A 19,199-nucleotide genomic window follows, 5' to 3' on the forward strand; every position below is an offset into this window, starting at 1 on the left:
TTTTCTTCCTTCTTATATAGTTAACTGCCACCCATCCTTGTAAAAAAAAAGAAAAAAAGAACGTGACCCGAAATGAACGAAAGGCGTAGACATAAAAATAATGAGCAGTTGTGAACACTCTCCCTTATTTGGTTGAGCTCCTGAAACATCTTCTGGCACAGAACTAATACAACCAAGGACATGCACACAATGCCCGCAACTTTTGTCGCTGGAACTGTAGCCTTTGGGACGTAATTGAAGCGTTAAATCATTGCTGAAGTGGCAAGATATTTTTGTATTGTTATCACAAATTATTCACAGGTGAACTCCGTTCACTCTGATAACAATAGCAACTTTTCGGGAGCAAAACGGCAACTTTATGATCAGAAGAGTTGAGGACACTAGGATAAACGAATCAGTGGTGTAGTTTGGTGATGCTCGCCTGATTAAGGCTTGTACCTCTCAGCAGTGCCACACAAACTGAGGTTTTCTTTCAGAATTTCCTTGTAATGCAAACATATAATTATCCTTGCGGAAAACACAGCATTGCCGATGATTCAAAATACTTTATAAATGCTGTAATGACAAGGCTAGATAGCCCGCTAGCTAACTAAAGTGCGCGACTACAATCTTACGGAATCTAGCGAACTTTTTTTTTTTTTTACAAACAAATTTGTATCTGATGTATTAATATACCTCAATACTGGGTGCATTTACACTCAAATTAGAAATCCCGACCTAGATATTGACACTTGACACAAGCGAACATTAAGGCTTCAATTCAAAGTTGTTAGCGTAGCTGACACCAGCGATGTAGTACCGCTAACGTTAGCTGGCTAGCCTGCCAACGTCTATCCCATGGGTGGAGGGATACTGGCTGCATAATATTCGTTTGCGAGTTCAGACCCGCTTCAGATGTGATTCGCGAGCTGGCTACCTACTTCGGCTAAAACACCAGCCTGGCATGCTTTGTTACGTTTTTTGTAACCTAGCCTAATTCAGACCAGCAATGAAACGTGGAATACATAGCTACTTCGCGACTGAAGAAACTTTTTACCGAAGTAGCAAGCTATCGACAGACATGCTAGCCTGCTAATTTTTCGATGCAAGACTGGTAGCTAGTGGTATCGGGTGTTACCTGATAGATAGCTAACAAAGCTAGCTAGTTTACCAATGCTGTGCATGAATAGCTAGCTAACGAGTTATGAAGCTAATATTTTAAGAACCGGAAACTTGAGATTACGGACATATACCGTTATAGATATATTACACCAACGAATTATTTTTAACGATGGGGTCGTTGAAGGCTTTACAAGAATGGTGTCGGATACAGTGCGAGAACTATACTGGTGTGGAAATAAAGAATATGTCAGCGTCATTCAGAGATGGTTTGGCTTTTTGTGCCATAATCCACAGACACAGACCGGATTTGATGTAAGTAACATGTGTGATCCTGTGAAATAAACACTGTGACCTTTTTAAAGCTTCAGGCGTATTTTGTCTGTCAGTTTTAACGCTGATCGGGCCGCCTGTCCACGGATTGTAATTTGAATTCTTCGCGGAACAGGGTCAAGGAAGGCGGAGTGGACATATTCACATTCCTTGGGGTGATTCAGGCGACATGTTACAGTTTTGTTTACGTTCCATACTTGAAAGTAATTTTATTGTTCTCCCGTTTACGATGCTTTAACACACTAGCTATATTCCCAGCCAGCTCATTCGTGCTCGTGTCCTTTGAAAAGTCTGAGAAAGGCACATTAGCTGTGTTCTTGTTATGAACAAATCATAGTCAGGTCCGATGAAAGTGTCCCCAGAATTGAAATTCGGGGATCATTATGTTCCCAATTTCTATCAACCCGTATAACTTGCCTTACTACGTAACTGTATCCACTCAACTTGATACTAGGCTAACTAGCTACTTTGTAACACCGCCTAGAGACTTCCAATGGGGTGACAGTTGCCTTATTAGCTGTTTGCTTTGCTGTGTGCATTAATGGAATTACCCCCTATTTACCCACATGTTTCTCATAACTTTATCTTTATATGTCTGTCCTGGTCAAGGTCACCACCCTTGGCTATTTTGAGGTCCAAAGCACTTCTTTCGAACATACAGTATTTATTCGCATAACGTGTTTCTTATTTGGTTGGAGAAAGGAGAACTTGTAGACAATAGGAGAATAATTCCCGGTTTATTTTGACTCAGTAATGAGTGCATCTCATGACGTTGACCTTCAAAAAGAAGCATCATCTCATTACTGTGAGAATAAAAATGCCTGTGCATGCAGCTAAGCAGGGTAAATCTTGCCTGTCCTGTCACGTCTGTAGTATGTAAGGATAGCGTAAATGTTTGACAGTTTTACTTAAGTGTTTAGTGACAGGATTAATATGCAGTGTCCTTACACGAGAAACGATGGACCCTGCCAATAAAGGCTTATTAGAGGAGGACATTTGCACCTGTTTTGAATGCAATTTGCTTTGTTTAAGGCTTAGGCCTGTATCTTAACATTTAATTCACATAAATCAACCTTGGGTGTGTGCATGCATGCATACCCGAGAAACATTGTGCGACTGGTTTTGTGAAAGGTATGAGGATTTTCAATGAAGGCTTTATTATTGTTTTTCCGTGCCCTGCCCTGCTCACGCCACTAGACCCACTGGCCCTGCAGACAGGCACACAGCTCGGGCTGGAGCCAGTGTGTTGTATCTGATGTGTGATGACAGTTTTGTCCGGCAGTAAAAACACGGCCCATGTCCTGTGTACAGAGAATGCTCTCCCTACACATCAGGCTGCTTTGGCATAAGCTCTGCAAGGATGGCAAACTGTAAGGCAGGAGATTACAATTCCCTCCGCTAATTACAAAAATACATAAAACGGGCAATTAATTCCCACTCCTTTCATCACACAACACTTGTGTCCCAGCAATAAATGTAAAGAAAAAGAAAAATGAATATGAATGCCAGATCTTACATTGTATGAACATTGATACCGGTAGTCCAGTGATGTTGGATGGGTGAGAATGCATGGTAACCTGGTGTGCCTGCAGGTGTTAACCTGTCAGTCTCACTGTTAGTTTGTCACGGTCCCATGACTCTCAGTAGGTGTGAGTCAGTGTTTGAGAGAGTGTCTGCACTGCGCTCGTGCGTCTCGAGTGCCAGCCAGCATGTCACTGCTGCAGTGATTAGCCTTCAGCCGCAACCCGATAGACAGTCAGTCACTGTAATCTGCATCTGGGGCCTGAGTCTGTCACTTTGGATTTGTGTCTTAATTCTGCCCCAAGTGCAGAGCACAGTGTGCACACACAGAGGCCACACCCTCTCTGACACAGTCAGAGACGGAACTGCCAGTTCCTCCTTTCTCACTTATGCTGGTGTGTGGGGATCACCTTTGTTGCATGGGTACAGTTTAGGCCACGACAGAGAAACAGAATGGTGATTTCTTGTTGAAAACAGTCTTCTGCAATAAGAATCAGTAGATGGACATTTTCGAATGGGACGCTGTAGCGTTTTTTTTCATAGCGCAGACAGTAGCTTGTTCATGGTCAGCTGGTGTTTCTATTTTTTGAAGACAGGCCAGTCTTTCTCTTAAGTCTCAGCTGTCTAGTTTCCACTTGGTGAAGTTTGTTTCTGTCACTCTCGCCCTGACTTCTGCAATCTCCTATTCCTTTCTCACACGCTCTCTACAGCTGAAATACGTTTCATCTCTTCATTCCCCTTTCCTGTTTTCAGTTCCTGTGGGTCTCTTGCACTTTCACACAAAATGTTTCTTATGTCCTTTTGCCTCCTTTTCTTTTACCTTCACTCCTTCTGCCCTGCTTTCATTCTACTGCACCAGTTTCTCCCTCTCTCTGGGAGCTTCATCCTGCTCTCTGTGCTGCCTGGTTTGAACCGCAGTGGGGTGTTTTCTGTCTCAGATTCCCACCTTCAGCAGAAGACCCCACAGCCCACTTGCAGCGTCAGCGCTGTTTCGCAGGGCCAGCTCATGCGGTCCGTGAACACGCTCTGTGATTCTGACTGTAAGAATGCGCACGCGGGCAAGCCGGGAGAGTCGTATGGGATCGTCAGCATTCCCACCCGTGTCTGGATTGGTGAACGGGGCCTGCTGTCTTTCACAGATGAGCTTGCACAGGGCTGTGAGTCAGCCCAGGTGTTGCCAGCCGCGCTGCTGTTGAGGGTTAAGCCCCCGCAGCAGGCAGTGGGACACTACTGCCTAACTTGGAGTGAATTTCTAGGCATGCGAGTCAGATTAGTACAACAGAGCTTTGTTTGTGTGGCGTCTCTGGCGTAGATTTTGTAACTGAAGTGGAGTAATGGTCAGTTCTGTGCCCACCAGCCAGGCAACTTCACACACAGCGGCCATGATTTCTGCTTTCATACTGACTTTTATACCCACAATTTACAGAACTTTTAAGTCTAGTGAAAATCACACCTGGGCATTAATCAATTCACTGACAGAGGGAAAACCTTGTGTTCCTCTTTTCTGGCATTTATAAATACTGAAGAATTGAGTCAGAGCAGAACTATAATTAGGCTACAAGTACATTTCCATTGCTAATTCCAAGTGCCATGTTTTCTTTCCTGTCAGAAACAGATTTGCAAATTATACATAGCATAATTGTGCACACATCTTTATAATTTGAGAACCACAGCGAATGCAAAATTGGTTTGCTAAAGTGAGTCTTGAGATGTGTTTTTATTGTAATGTCAGGCTTCACTGTTTTTAAATATTTTTCTATCTTCATCCAGAGACTTCGATTCCCTCTCCAAAGACAACGTCTATGAAAACAACCACCTGGTGAGTCCCTTATTATTCCAGGTCATAATTACTCATTTGGTTAATAATATGTGGTATACAGGTAAGAATTAGGCCTAGTTATAGACTTGTAAGTACTTAATAGCTATAAGTACTATGTTGGACAAAGCTGAAATGAAGAATGTTAGGGAGGGAGGGGAAGAAAGGTGGTATTGGTTGAGGCTGAGTTGGTTGACATCATCAGTCAGTAGTATCGCAGAGAAGGTATAACTGAGTAATGTCTTGTAGGATTTAGTGAGTAGGAGCAGCTACTGAAATATATTGACCTAAATGAATCAAGCACATGACTTTGTGTGTCTGAATGAATCCAGTCTATCAGATTAGCGTGATGTGTAATGGTTTGTGTGTGACCAGTGTGTGAGTGAGAGTGTGTGTGTACTTGTGTTAGAGAGAGAGATTAAAAGTGTGAGAGTGAGGGTGTGTGTGTGTGTGTGTGTGTGTGTGTGTGTGTGTGTGTGTGTGTGAGAGAGAGAGAGAGAGAGAGAGAGTGTTTGTATAAGCATGTGGCTGTTCTCCGGTTCCCTCTGGAGGCTGATACGAAAGAGAAGTGAAGGGTGGACAGAGATATCAAGTTGAGAAAAGCAGAGAGACTTTGGACAAGGTGGAGAGAAGGTGGACCATGACAGTGGCTGCTTTAGTGTTTGTGTTTAGATCTAGTCCTCCGCTGTACAAGTTTGTCATAGTGAATATTCACCATGGATCTGTATGAGTTTTGTAGAAACTATGTATCATGTTATTTAATCAACACACGCAGTTTCTCTTCTTGAGCCTGTTCATGAATCATCAGTAGCCAGGTTGTTATTGTTTTTGTGTTATTGTTTTTTTTCTGCTGCAGCAGCTAACCAATTTCTCACACCTTGCTCAACTCTGATCCAGAAGTAAATTATGCTATATGCCGTACATAAAAATATTTCCCCCTTATCATCACCATAATTTGGCTCATACAGTATTCATGAACCCATATTTACTTAACACAGAACTCTGTATATGCAAATACTAGTGTTTGACTTCCTGTAGGACTTATTTAAATTCATGGCTTGCACGGAATTTGTACACAGATATTTTTGGCCGACTCTTAGCCATATCCCTTGACCCTTGTATAATATTTTGCATTGCATTATTTGTTTTTTCATTGCATGCCAGCAGAGTGAAGTAATATTGGAAGAACGGGAGTTAAAGTTAAAAGCTAAGGAACTGGTCTTGCAAGTTTGATGTTGCACGGTCAAATACGATTTTGGGTGCAGCCATTGTACCCTTGAGCATGGTGAATAACCAGAATTTCCCCTAAATTTAAAACCTAAATCTATAAATCTATGACTGGAATATTGCTTGCCTACCCTGTTTAATGATTATTACCTGTAAATTCATAAAACGGGATAGCTTTCTGCTCAAGTAAATAGGATTGGAATTTATCATCATTCGCTTAATAAGTGTCAAATTACTGTGTGAAATTCTGCTCCATATTCACAACAGATTCTACAGTTCAATGAGAAAGTGAGCTGCAACGCGCACACAAACGCACACACACACACACACACACGCACGCAGTAACTGTTACAGTAACAGTAACAGTTCAGGCTGTGTCTGCCTCTAGTTGATCCTCGCTCTGCCTTCATCTGTGGTGAGCCCGTCTCTCTCAGATCTAAAGAGAGGCTGTGAAAGAACAATGAGTTTGTCATTGTTTCTAAAGCAGTTGCTCCCAGTTTAGAACACCCAGTCATATTCAGAGTCACGCCTTGTCAGTGAGAAATGGCCTGTCTGTTCCCGTGAGCACAGACGACCGCTAGCTCTCTGAGTCACGGGCAGCCAGCTGATGAGGATTAAATCTCTTACACCTACACTTATGGCAGGTGACAGAGCAGAGGAGTCTCACTGCACTCTGCGATGCAGAAGCCCTGGCTGGCCGCAGCCTTTGTGCCAAACAAAAGCCTCGAGGGTTCATTTTTAGCATGACTGCTTCCTTCCTTTCCTGCATAGATCAGCCGACCTTTAACTGCAGTCTTCCTGTCAGCCTGCTTCGGACGGTGATTGAGCTTTGAACTCAAAGTGTCCTTTGGCAGTTAAACCTAGTGGAGGGTGGACTGCGTATAACGGAAGTTGTGTCTCGCCACCCTCACCCCTCCTTACCCGCTGCCTCTGTCCTTCCTTTTCTCCATCTGTTAGGCCTTTGAGACGGCCGAGTCAGAGCTGGGCATCCCGGCCCTGTTGGACGCTGAGGACATGGTGTCCATGAAAGTGCCTGATCGCCTCAGCATCATCACCTACGTCTCCCAGTACTACAACTACTTCACCAACAAGTCTCACGGTACGGCCGCGGGGACCCAGACACACACTCAGCCAACGCTGTCCGTATCAGACGGTTCTCTCCCTGCACTTCACCTGTGTCTGGGACTGCCAGCAGACCCAGCCCCTAGTGCCTGTCATGCAAAAAAAAAGGGTTCAGGATGCTCTGTGCCTGTATGACATTGCTCTTTTAGCAGACACCGTTAGCCAGGGCACTGTGTGTACGTATTAGTGACTCCAGCAGACACTGTTAGCCAGGGCACTGTGTGTACGTGTTAGTGACTCTAGCAGACACTCTTACTCAGGGCACGGTGTGTACGTGTTAGTGACTCCAGCAGACACTCTTACCCAGGGCGCTGTGTGTACGTGTTAGTGACTCCAGCGGACACTGTTAGGCAGGGCACTGTGTGTACGTGTTAGTGACTCCAGCAGACACTCTTACCCAGGGCACTGTGTGTACGTGTTAGTGACTCCAACAGACACTCTTACCCAGGGCACTGTGTGTACATGTTAGTGACTCCAGCAGACACCGTTAGGCAGGGCACTGTGTGTACGTGTTAGTGACTCCAGCAGACACCGTTAGGCAGGGCACTGTGTGTACGTGATAGTGACTCCAGCAGACTCCAGCCAGCCCTCTCATATGCCATGTTAATCTTCCCCCTGCAGCCAACCCTCCCTGCATGAAGAGACCGAGTGGTACAGGCCACACAGGACCTGCAGTGAAGAGACCTGTTGCCCTGGACGATGAGAGAGCGGGGGAGGCCAAGGTACAAGTGGGAGGGGGGTGACCAGAATTACTGTATGCATATGTATTATGTTTATATATACACTGCGACCACTTTATTAGGTACACCTGTACACCAACTCGTTAATGTGAAAAATCAGCCAATCGTGGCCGTAACTCAATGCAAATAGGTTGCAGACATGGTCAAGAGGCTCTGTTGTTGTTCATAACCTACATCAAAATGGGGAAGAAATGTCTTCTAAGTGGCTTGACAGTGGAATGATTGTCGGTGCCTGTCGGGGTGGATTGAGTATCTCTGAATTTGCTGATCTCCTGGGATTTTCTCACACTACAGTCTCTATAATTTATGGAGAATGGTTTGAAGAACCAACAAAACATCTAGTGAGTGGACGTTCTGTGGTCAGTGGAGAATGGCTGGACTGGTTCAAGTTGACAGGAAGGTGACAGTAATTCAACCATGTGTTATAACAGTGGTTTGTAGAAGAGCATCTCTGAACACACAATGTCAAACCCTGAAGTGGATAGGCAATAAGCCAAAGTAATAAGTACCTTATAATGTGGTCAGTGAGTGTGTATTCATATCTGTTCATATCTAGATTTGATGGTGATCATTATTGCTGAAACAGTAAGTGTTTCTGTCTGTTGAAGCTGGCTTTTCCCGTTATGCCAAGTCTCTTAATGAGCACAGGTCAGACAGGTTTTGTTTGGATACATTGCCATGGGATAGTGTAGGGTCCTCCTTTGAGGGTGTTGGCCTCCTGTTGCATGGTAGCGTATTTAACTCCTGCCTCAGCATGCACTGTCACGCAAACTGACTTCTGCTTGAAATCGTCTCGCTGTCATTCTGTGGCTCACTGCAAGAGCATAATACAGTTAATTAGACTAGCAAGAGGGCAATCCCCCCTGGATCAACGCTGGGTTAAGGGCCTTGCTCAAGTGCCCAATAACTGTGGAACTTATCGTGGCTTCACCAGGGCTTGAACCAACCTTCCAGGTTCCAGTCATGTACCTTAGCCACGAGGCTACAGGCTGCCCCATATAGCGTGGATAGGCCTCTGTATGAGACCAACGTAAAGTCAAGCTCAGCTGTGCTTTAGGGCTGATGTTGTTTTTGTGCAGTTGGCCCACGATGGGCTGCAACAGACGGTGTCCTGCTCTTGTTGGAGAGATATTACCACAGTCAAACACAGTTGTGGAATTAGCTGACATGTTTTGCATGCTTGGCCGCACTGAAAGGCTTCTATATTCTGTGTGTCGGAAACGGAGAAGTTGTGCATGCAGGGACAGGGGGTAGCATACACCTACAGAGCCGGCTTGTACATCCTGTCTCTTCCCTCTCCCACACGCCCCCACCCCCTTTCCTGCCTCTTTTCCTTATTCAGACGGAAACCCACACCTCTCCCTCTTCCTCTCTTTCGTCTTTGATCTCGCCCCTTCTTTCCGAGCCTGTGCCTAGCCAGTAGAATATGGGGATGGGGTGGTGGGGGATCGAGTCAGTTAGGTCAGTATTACTCATTTTCTAACATGTTCTCCGCACATTCATGACTGCCATAACACTGTATGCTGTATCGTAATGCATTCCCTTTAACCACTCTGATTTACACCAATACTTTCACTAATGTTGTTTTTCTCGCCATATTTCCTATTTCATCAATCCAATGACATTTACTGAATGCATAAATGTATAGAATGGTAACAGTCTGCCGTTTTGACTAATCAGTGAGTCTCAGTTGTAATGGTGTGGTCTCCCTCCCACTTTTTTTGCTTCTTTTTTCCATCTCCATCCCCTGCTCCTGTCCTCCCCCCCCTCCTGTCTTCCCTCCTGTCCTCCCTCGCTGTGGGTGGCTAGCAGAGCGCTCCCGTTCAGACAGGCGTAGACGACCAATCAAAACGCAGCACACTGAGCAGCACCTGCGCAGCCTGCCAGAAGCACGTTCATCTGGTGCAGAGGTTCCTGGCCGATGGCAAACTCTACCACCGCAACTGTTTCAGGTACCTGTGTGTGTGTGTGTGTGTGTGTCTGTGTGCGTGTGTCAACGGCAAACTCTACCACCGCAACTGTTTCAGGTACCTGTGTGTGTGTGTGTGTGTCTGTGTGTGTGTGTCAACGGCAAACTCTACCACCGCAACTGTTTCAGGTACCTGTGTGTGTATGTGTGTGTGTGTGTGTGTGTGTGTGTGTGTGTGTGTATATGTGAACGGCAAACTCTACCTCCTCCGCAACTGCTTCAGGTAACGCTGTGTGTGCGTGTGTGTACATGTGTGTGTCCTGTGTGTCAACGTCAAACTCTACCTCCACAACTATTTCAGGTAACGCTATGTGTATATATATATATGTGTGTGTGTGTCGTGTGTGTCGTGTGTGTCGTGTGTGTCGTGTGTGTCGTGTGTGTCGTGTGTGTCGTGTGTGTCGTGTGTGTGTGTCGTGTGTGTTGATGACAAACTCTACCACCGCAACTGCTTCAGGTACCTGTGTGTGTGACACCCTGCTGTTACATTCCAGAGAAGATACCACTGCTCTTCCCATTACCGTAAAGGAGAGCAGGCTGAAGTTTACTAGGATCCACCTAGTTTCTCACAAGCAGTACTGTTGGGCTTCAGCCTATGCAAACTGGGAAGTTAGCTATGAGAAAGATTTAAAAATATGATCCAGTCACTTGCCTGTCCGTTATTATATGATGTCATTTGTTTATGAATATAGTCACATCAGGTTTTCATCAGAATCACAATATCCTTCTTTCATGCTGTGTTGCCATGCTCACAGTTTAGAAAACAGCAATAGTTTGTCATCCAGTTATGACATAATTGCCCAAATTCTGGTGAAGTTCCAGTAATAACATTTAGAGTTTATAATGTGGTCGTATTGTTTTACTGGCCGTTTACGGGCTGCGTACTCAGCAGTGCTGACTCTGCTCTGTCTCCCAGGTGCAGGGAGTGCTGTAGCACCCTCTTACCCGGCTCTTACAAAGCAGGAAGTGAAGCGGGCTCACTTGTCTGCACCCATCACTTCACCAAGTCCTTCTCGGCCAATCAGAACGGCCGGCCGGACCTCAGCAGGCTGACTGGACCTATGGTGGGGAAAGGGGGCGGGCTAACTCCGGCTGAGACCCCGCCCACCGTGAAGGCTCAGGAGATGACTCCTCTGCAGGACTTGGTCATTGAGGAAGACTCCATGTCAGATTCGCCAGAGAAAGAGGACACTGCGGACAGAGAGGAGACGGAGACCGGTGTAAACGAGGAGACGGAGACCGGTGTAAACGAGGAGACGGAGACCGGTGTAAACGAGGAGACGGAGACCGGTGTAAACGAGGAGACAGAGAGAGAAAGGGAGCGAGAAAGGGATCAAAGTGCAGAGGAAGAGGGGAAAGAGACGGGTGGGGGTGCAAGCCCAGAAGTGGAGGAGGAACCACAGCCGTCTTCGCCTCCGAATCCCTTCGACGCCAGCGACGAAGAGGAGGAGAAAGGGGAGGAAAAGGAAGACAGGAAGCTGGAGGAGGGCACGGCCAATGGCGGCCCGCCTTCCACCCCAGTCAGTCATTTTGGAGGCCCTGGCCGGCCTGTGCCCGCCCCCCGCCGGATGGTTGACCCCTCTCCTCCGCCCCGCCCCGTGCCCAGAGCCCGCCCACCCAGGGTGACGGACAGCTGTGCGCTCAATGGTACGTCAGAAATGCACATTTCACAACTTTGCTATCGTTTCCTCATTCTCCTCAAAGCCGGCACAGCTGGTCATGGAGAGAGGTCTGCAGCCGAGGCGCTGATTTCAGTTTCTGTTTCTCTCCTTCTCTGCGTTCGTTTGTTTCCGCAGGTGATCCTGGTGATGCGAGCAGGACCCCTCCCAAACCCAGAGAGAGGTCCCACTCCCCGGGCAGGTGAGCGCTCGGCTTGGAGTGGAACAGAGTGAAACGCTGCTGTGTCACTGTGACTGTGACTCTTCCCTGCTCTTCTGAGTCACCTGATTCACTCGTGTCCTCTATCCAGTGTGTGTGCCAATGCGTCTGTGTGTCAGTCATGGGGTGGGGGAGTATGGCACTGTACATGCCATTATTTCATTATTGTTTCTTCATTTTCATTAATTTGTGTGTGTTTTTGTTTGTGTATGTGTGCTCCTGCGTTTCTTTGTGTGTGTGTGTGCTTGTGTGTGTGTTTTTGTTTGTGTGTGTGTCTTGTCTCTCCTCAGCCTGTCCAGTGAAACGCCCAAACCCAAAGACCCGCCCTGGTTGGCACTTGTCCATTCAGAGCCCAGGAAAAAACCGGCCCCGCCCCCTCCGACTGGCATGGCGACCCCGCCGCAGTCGGGGTCCGTCCCGTCCGTCAGGGGCGAGGGGGGGTCCAGACCCGCCACCCCTCCGCAGCCCGCCAACCCCTTCGAGGATGACGAGGAGGGGGAGGAGGAGCCGGGGGAGGAGGGTGGAGGTTTGGCCCCGCCCGCAGTCGCAGCCAGCCACCCTTGGTACGGGATCAGCCCGGCGGCTGATTCGCCCGCCGGGGGCAGCCCGCGCAGTAAGAAAAGGCCCGCCCCCCGGGCCCCGCGGGCCTCTCCCACAGGTCAGTGTCACTTCATCAGACCATCACCTTCTGTCTTTCACTGGGTCCCGTTCCTTCACTGTGTGCCTGTGTGGCGATATGCAGCTGTAGCCTGTGGATAATAGGGGAGTGTCCTGATTAATAATGCTTTAGTTGCCTGGGTTACGCTTTGGCAGTGAAAGGTCTATCTTATCTCAAAGTGTTTGTGCTGATTTGTCTGTTCTGCCCTTCCTCTCTCCCGCTGGTTTCTGTCTCTCCAGCGCCTCCTCTCTCCCAGCCCTCCTCCACCTCCCCCTCCCCGGCTCTCAGCACGGAGTCTCTCTCCTCCTCCTCCGACCACAGCTCCACCAGGCCTCCGCCCGGCGCCAGGGTGCCCGACCAGGAGCACCCTTTCACCAAGAGCGTCTCCGAGCCGTCAATCAGCGAGCCCTCCGACTCCTCGGCCAATCACCAGCCTCGCACGTCCTCCGGCCCCGCCCTCCCGCCCCCGCCTGCCAACACCAGCTCGGCTCCTGCCACCCCGCAGACCAATCGCAGCGCAGGGCTGAGAGCCGCTCGCCCGCCGCCTCCCAGGCCCCCGTCCGGCCCCAGCCCCCTGGCCAAAGCGGGGACTCCTACCCCACCACCCGCCTCTGCACACGGGAAGGTAAGGGAACATCCTTCTACTTGTGCTACAGGACAGTTAGCTTAAAGGTGCAATAGGTAATTTCGGACTTAAGGACTATAAACACAGGCAGAGGGTCAGTCAACATGTCAGTGAGCCTTTTTCAATGATAGGAAGGGATTTACAATGGTCTTGTAACAATGTTTGAACACAAAAATCTATTGTACCTTTATCATACAGTCAAAATAAGACACAAATACAGTGTGCTGTTATTGTTGCCATTTATATCAGTCAGACAGAAAGCACACAACCTTGGTAATAATGGGCAACCCGTCAGATGAAGCATGCAAGAAGCTAAAATGATGTTAGCATGCTCTTGTTAACTCCAAGGCTATATTCATTGATAACGGGCGTCACCGTGCCTTTATCATGTGTGCCCTGAGAGAACACAGTAAAACATCGTACAAGGGTATGAGCCTGGACAGACTGGAGCTTGGCTGAGCTACGTGCCAATTTGTTGACAATATTGAAAGTAAACGGAATGCCCTATTTGACTGTTTATTCCATGTCTCTCTTGCCCCTGCTAGCGGACATGTAAGGAGAACCCCTTCAACCGGAAAGCCTCCCCGTCTGTCACCCCCCCGAAATCCAGGCCTCCCAAGGGCCCCCGCCCCGCCCGTCCCCCGGCCCCGGGACATGGTTTCCCCCTCATAAAGAGGAAGGTGAGGTCAGCCGGTCCCTCACACCCCTCAGCCAGTCCCTCACACCATTCAGTTAATAGAAATGGAAGTGGTCCAGTGTGACATGCGGCATCTCTCCCTCTTTCTCTCTCCAGGTCCAGTCAGACCAGTACATCCCTGTGGAGGACATCCATGTGGAGATGGGGGAGCTGGAGAGACAGCTGGACGAGCTGGAGCAGAGAGGGGTGGAGCTGGAGAGCAAGCTCAGAGACTGCCAGAATGGTGAGGGGGAGGGGGCAGGACCTGTGCTGGGCCAAGTGCCAATGGGGGGGGGGGGGGCCGGACCTGTGCTGGGCCAAGTGCCAATGGGGTGGAGGGGGCGGGACCTGTGCTGGGCCAAGTGCCAATGGGGTGGAGGGGGCGGGACCTGTGCTGGGCCATGTGCCAATGTGGGGGAGGGGGCGGGACCTGTGCGGGGGGGCAGGGGGTGCACTGGGGGTTCCACGTGGTCACCGCTGAGGCCAGTGCTTGGGGCGGGGGTGCAGGGTGACTCATTAAACTTCTCATTTCAATGAGCCGACTCACTTTCAAATGTCAAAGACGAGAGCATATGAGGCTCGTTAATCAGTTTCTGCCCTTTTGCTCTGTCGGTGTTTATGGAGTGAATATGAATGAGCACTCATGTTGGTGTATGAAGTGTAGTCTGCTGCCCTTTCAGATGAAGAGGAGGAGGCCATGCTGGTGGACTGGTTCACTCTCATCCATAACAAACACATGCTGGTGCGCAGGGAAGCTGTGCTGGTCTACACGTGAGTGCACCCACTTACCCAAAAAACCACCAACTCTGCAGTGCAGACCTTATCCGTAACAGAGCTGGTCTACACGTGAGTACACTGACTTAGCCAAAAAAAGACCAACTCTGCAGAGCAGAGCTTATCTATAACAGAGCTGGTCTACACATGATTACACCGACTTACCCAGAAAACTACAAACTCTGCAGAGCAGAGCTTATCCGTAACAGAGCTGGTCTATACACAAGTATACTGGCTACCAAATAAACTACAACCCCTGTACAGTGTAGGGACGTGACAGTATGAGATTATAGTGAGAGGAAATCACGGTTTCATGGCTTTGCAATTACTACAGGATAATTTATGCGACGCTATTGGAGGGGGGAAAAAACACCATTCTTTTTGTCCTGCAAATAAAACATGAAAGCCTACTTTATACTGAAAAACATAAATAAGGTGGGGAAAAGTACCGTAGCCTCTAAAATTCTTGCAGTTTGGAAACTGACCCTTAAGTGCGGTTAATAGTGAATCCAATTAATCGTAACATCCCTAGTACAGTGCAGAGCTTGTCGATTAAGGAGTTGGTCTACGGGCGAGTGAGTACACTGGAAACCCAAAAAACTGCCAACACTGTAGTGCAGAGCTTATACATAACACAGCCGGTCTACAGGCACAGGACCTTGACGTTTATTGCTTAACAGTGTTGATAATAGTGCATATGTGTTTGCTCTTTCAGGGCTAAGCAGCAGAACCTCGAGGAGAGGCAGGCAGACGTGGAGTATGAACTGAGATGCCTCCTCAACAAGCCTGGTGAGAGACCGCAGCACTGCTGTACTGTCACTGTGATGTCATGTGACCGTTAAGGGTGACCGCAGCGTGTGATTGGCTCCCCCCTCAGAGAAAGAGTGGAGTGAGGAGGACCGGGCTCGAGACCAGGAGCTGATGGCAGAGCTGGTCACCATCATCGAGCAGAGGAACCACATCATCAACAGCATGGACCAGGACAGGCAGAGGTAAGTTACTCGCCTTTAGAACCACACAACATAACATATAAGGTACTCATACTTTTATATTTGCTCTTGTTCTCTCTGGTAATTGCATATTTTATCTTGTACCTGTACCCTCAATGGGTTGGATATGCACAACATCTTTTATTTTATTTTCCAAGTTACTCACCGTTACCCATGTCAATCCCATGTTGATGGCAGTTACGGCACTTCAGTGATTAGTATTTGAATGCTGTAATTGCCACTGAAAGTATAAATGGGAAAGTGAGATGCTGAAGGGTTAATGGGGACTGTGGTGGATGCTGTGAGCTGTAATCTGGATTCTGTGTCTCTCAGGGACGAGGAGGAAGACAAGGTGCTGGAGGCTATGCTGAAGAGGAAGGGTGAGAACATTGCTGCATTCTTCTTCTCCATCTGTTCTTCTTCTCTGCCGTCTCCTCCTCCTTTTCCGCCCGCTATTGTTTCCCCATTCTCACCGTCTTACTCGGTCTGCACTGTGTTTCCACCGCCTCCCGTCTATCTTCCTGCCGTTAAATCTGCATTTAGATTTAAAATACACTTCATTGGGCATTGCTGATTATCTGCGTCTCTCTCGCTCTCTCTCCACAGATTTCCACAAGGAGATGGATGCAGAACAGAAGAAGAAAGGGGGCAAGTTTAAGCCCATGAAGGTGCTGAAAATGTTGAGCCAGAAGGGCGAGGGGGGCAAGAGCAAGAGCCCCCGCAAGGAGAAGAGCTGAGGGAAGGAAGGGGGAAGGGAAGGAAGGACGGAGAGGGAGAGGGAGAGAGAGAGAGAGAGAGCCTGGGGGGGGAAACGGATGACAGAGGGGTGTGTGCTCTGTGAGGCGAGCGAAGGTCTGTTGCAATACTTCACGTCACCGAGCGACACACTAGTGCAGTGCTGAAAGGGAGGTGGTGTGTGTGAGGGCTAAAGAGAGAAGACTGGAGGTACATGAGTAACTGAGAAATGAAATGCTTTATCCAGGCCCACCATGCCACTGGAACCGCAATGCATTTCCTATCTGTCCAGAAACACGTGTGTGGTGTGTATATATTTTATATAGCCTTCATGTAGAGAACTGTAAACGAGAAGCAAAAAAATTAAGCTCACAAGAGACTGTAGAGGATGCGTAACTGCGTAAAAGTTGAGTTAGTGTTGGCAAGAATGAACCTTTATCGATACTGTGTCATCCGAGGTGCTGTTTGACCTTTTTGACTTTTTCGGTATATTGCGAGCTCCAGATCCGTACATTTCCGGTTGCCTTTTAATAGAACAGAAGCGAATGCAGTGGTACAAATGGGAAGCGTATTTATAGCTCTCCGTCTTCGAGGATCTTGGCACCACAGGGACAGTGGTGAAATGGGTCCCGCAGTAACATTGACATCTACACTCACTTTCTAACCTGAACTGTTACGCTCTGCTTCACTCTGCAGGGCGTGATGCTGCAGGGCAGGTCTGTAAGGGGTTCTGTGCTGGTTCCTATGAATATTAATAATATCATGGGAACGTTAGAATGGCCATTGAGACAGGGGTGGGCGAGCATGTGGAATGGCTGAAGGAGACTCGTCCTCAAGAACAAACGGAATCGCCCAAGAGAAAGGGAGACCGGGGCATGAGAACTGGGACTTGCTGCTGAAAAATAAAACAAACTTAATAGTTATTTAATTAAAGCTCATCTCACAAAACACTGGCAATCATATTTATTATAAATGGTAATTTAATGGGTCGGATGAGTGATTATAGTTTGGCTTTGAGGAGTGAAAAATCACAGTGGATGACCCCTGTGTTTGTGCTCTCCGTGGTGTTGGTACAAACCTTTTTAAATCAGATGTTTTCAGTTAAACATATTAGTGAGTTTGGAGCTAACTTCCTAGGCTGCGTACACCATGAAAGGTCTCAGGAAAACCACTTGGACAGACCTGCAACTTGGAAGAACATATTTGGTTAACTTAGTTTTGCACTGAAATATTTCAGTGTAGCAGTGATGTTATAAATGCTAAGATGTCACAGGCAGAACTCCAGCCTTATAGTCTAAAACCTGTAAATATATATCTCACCAACAAGCAAAATTTATCCTAAAATGTGTATTTAAAAACATGGATGCAATGTACATGATTAAAGAAATAACCTCAAAGGAGGTTGTGTTAAAATGTGGTTTATTAATATGGCAAGGATGCTCACCAAACGGGTTAGCATGCTACGAATACTGGTTATGCAATGTTGCTTCTAAATTCAGACTTTAAAATCTGTTTTACTGTTATGCCTAATTTCATTTGTCAGTGAGTTTTGCCTTTTAAAATGCTAGAGTAAAACTGTAGAAGAAAGGGTTTTTGAAGTAAGGGTGTTTTTAAAAGTGCCATTATTTAATTATACTTTATTTGTGAAAGTCTTCCTCTGTAATTATCCATTCGCTGCTCTGTCTGTCATCCACACTGACTCTACAGACTGACTGTCTTTACATTTGTACTGGTAAATTTGCATCTGTCCATCCATTTTTATGTTTTTTGTGTAAATGCCTATTTACTGTAACACGAACAAAGGGCTTTTGTCGAGCAGAAGAAATGTTATGCACTGTCTGTACAAAAAACCCAAACAAAACATGAACATATAGAAATCAGGAAAAATAAAATAAGTTAATGAAACTAAAATGTGAAGTTGTATATTTTTTCCATTGGCATGCTGAAATAGTATGTGAGTTCCATAATGTTTGGGACAAATACCCATTTATTTATTTGCCTCTGCACTCCACTATTTGTAATAGAGGAATCACATGCGGGTAAAGTGCACATTGTCAGATTTTAATAAAGGGCATTTTAATACATTTTGGTTTAACCCTGTACAAATTAAAGCACCATATTGAACACAGCAATGTTATGTAGATGGAAGTAATCTTGTTTAGTATTTTGTTGCATATCCTTTGGATGCCATGACTTCCTGTTGTCTGTGACCTCAACATCATCAGAGTCTAGATATCTTATTTTCAGCTGGTTGTACAAGTAATACTAAATCGATCTCTGTGGGAATTGGGGGGTGGGACTAGATTCAGCTATAAATTTTGCTGATACAGTATGGAACACATACACTCACCAATCACTTCATTAGGAACATTTTTACTTTATTACTTTGGAACTATTTTAACAGTATAGTAATGGTGCAAACACTGTGTTTTGACAAATGCAGATACAAGAAAAAGGAATGATGTCTGAGCTGGCTAAACTGAACCCATAACCTAATTTGAACATTATTTAACATGCTAGCAGATTATCTTTCATAGCATGTGGTCTGAATGCTAAGAATGCTCATTTCTGGCCTACATGTTCAGAAGTAAATTATGACAGGGGCATGACTGTGCAAAAAATATCAATGTGGAATGGAAATTCTATTGCAAATGACCTGTAAATATTTCTGGACTTGTTGTATTGTGAAACCATGATTGGTTCTTGGAACCAATAGTTTACAGACATCGCAACAAAATATGCGGTGCTGTGAAAAGGCATTTGCCCCCTTCCTGGTTTCCTCTATTAGTGCATATTTGTCACACTGAATGGTGGTGCAGTGGGTAGCACTGCAGCCTCACAGCAAGGAGGTCTTGGGTTTGAATCCCGGTCGTCAGGGGCTTCTCTGTGTGAAGTTTGCATGTTCTCCCCGTGTTCGCGTGGGTTTCCTCCGGGTACTCCGGTTATCTCCCACAGTCCAAAGACATGCAGTTTAGGCTGATTGGAGAGTCTAAATTGCCTGTGGGTGTGAGCGAATGATGTGTGTGTACCCTGCGAAG

The 19,199-nt window shown here is 46.9% G+C and overlaps 1 protein-coding gene across 2 annotated transcripts; it reads left to right on the forward strand.

The window, feature by feature from the left end:
• Nucleotides 1-489: 489 nt before the first annotated feature.
• On the forward strand, nucleotides 490-18,072 carry micall1a (MICAL-like 1a). 2 transcript variants are annotated; one of them, XM_061232285.1, is made up of 16 exons: nucleotides 490-1,413; nucleotides 4,723-4,771; nucleotides 6,953-7,094; nucleotides 7,739-7,839; nucleotides 9,667-9,809; nucleotides 10,743-11,473; nucleotides 11,623-11,686; nucleotides 11,995-12,362; nucleotides 12,602-12,987; nucleotides 13,533-13,667; nucleotides 13,781-13,907; nucleotides 14,344-14,434; nucleotides 15,153-15,226; nucleotides 15,315-15,429; nucleotides 15,760-15,806; nucleotides 16,033-18,072. In XM_061232285.1, the coding sequence occupies exons 1-16, from the start codon at nucleotides 1,271-1,273 to the stop codon at nucleotides 16,161-16,163; spliced, it is 2,847 nt and encodes a 948-aa protein (XP_061088269.1). In that variant the 5' UTR covers nucleotides 490-1,270; the 3' UTR covers nucleotides 16,164-18,072. The 2 variants fall into 2 exon arrangements, with proteins under 2 accessions (XP_061088269.1, XP_061088270.1); XM_061232286.1 differs by having other exon boundaries at nucleotides 491-1,413; nucleotides 9,670-9,809.
• The last annotated feature ends 1,127 nt before the right edge of the window (nucleotides 18,073-19,199 follow it).

This window comes from Conger conger, chromosome 2 (assembly GCF_963514075.1).
Source record: "Conger conger chromosome 2, fConCon1.1, whole genome shotgun sequence".
Classification (NCBI taxonomy): domain Eukaryota; kingdom Metazoa; phylum Chordata; class Actinopteri; order Anguilliformes; family Congridae; genus Conger; species Conger conger.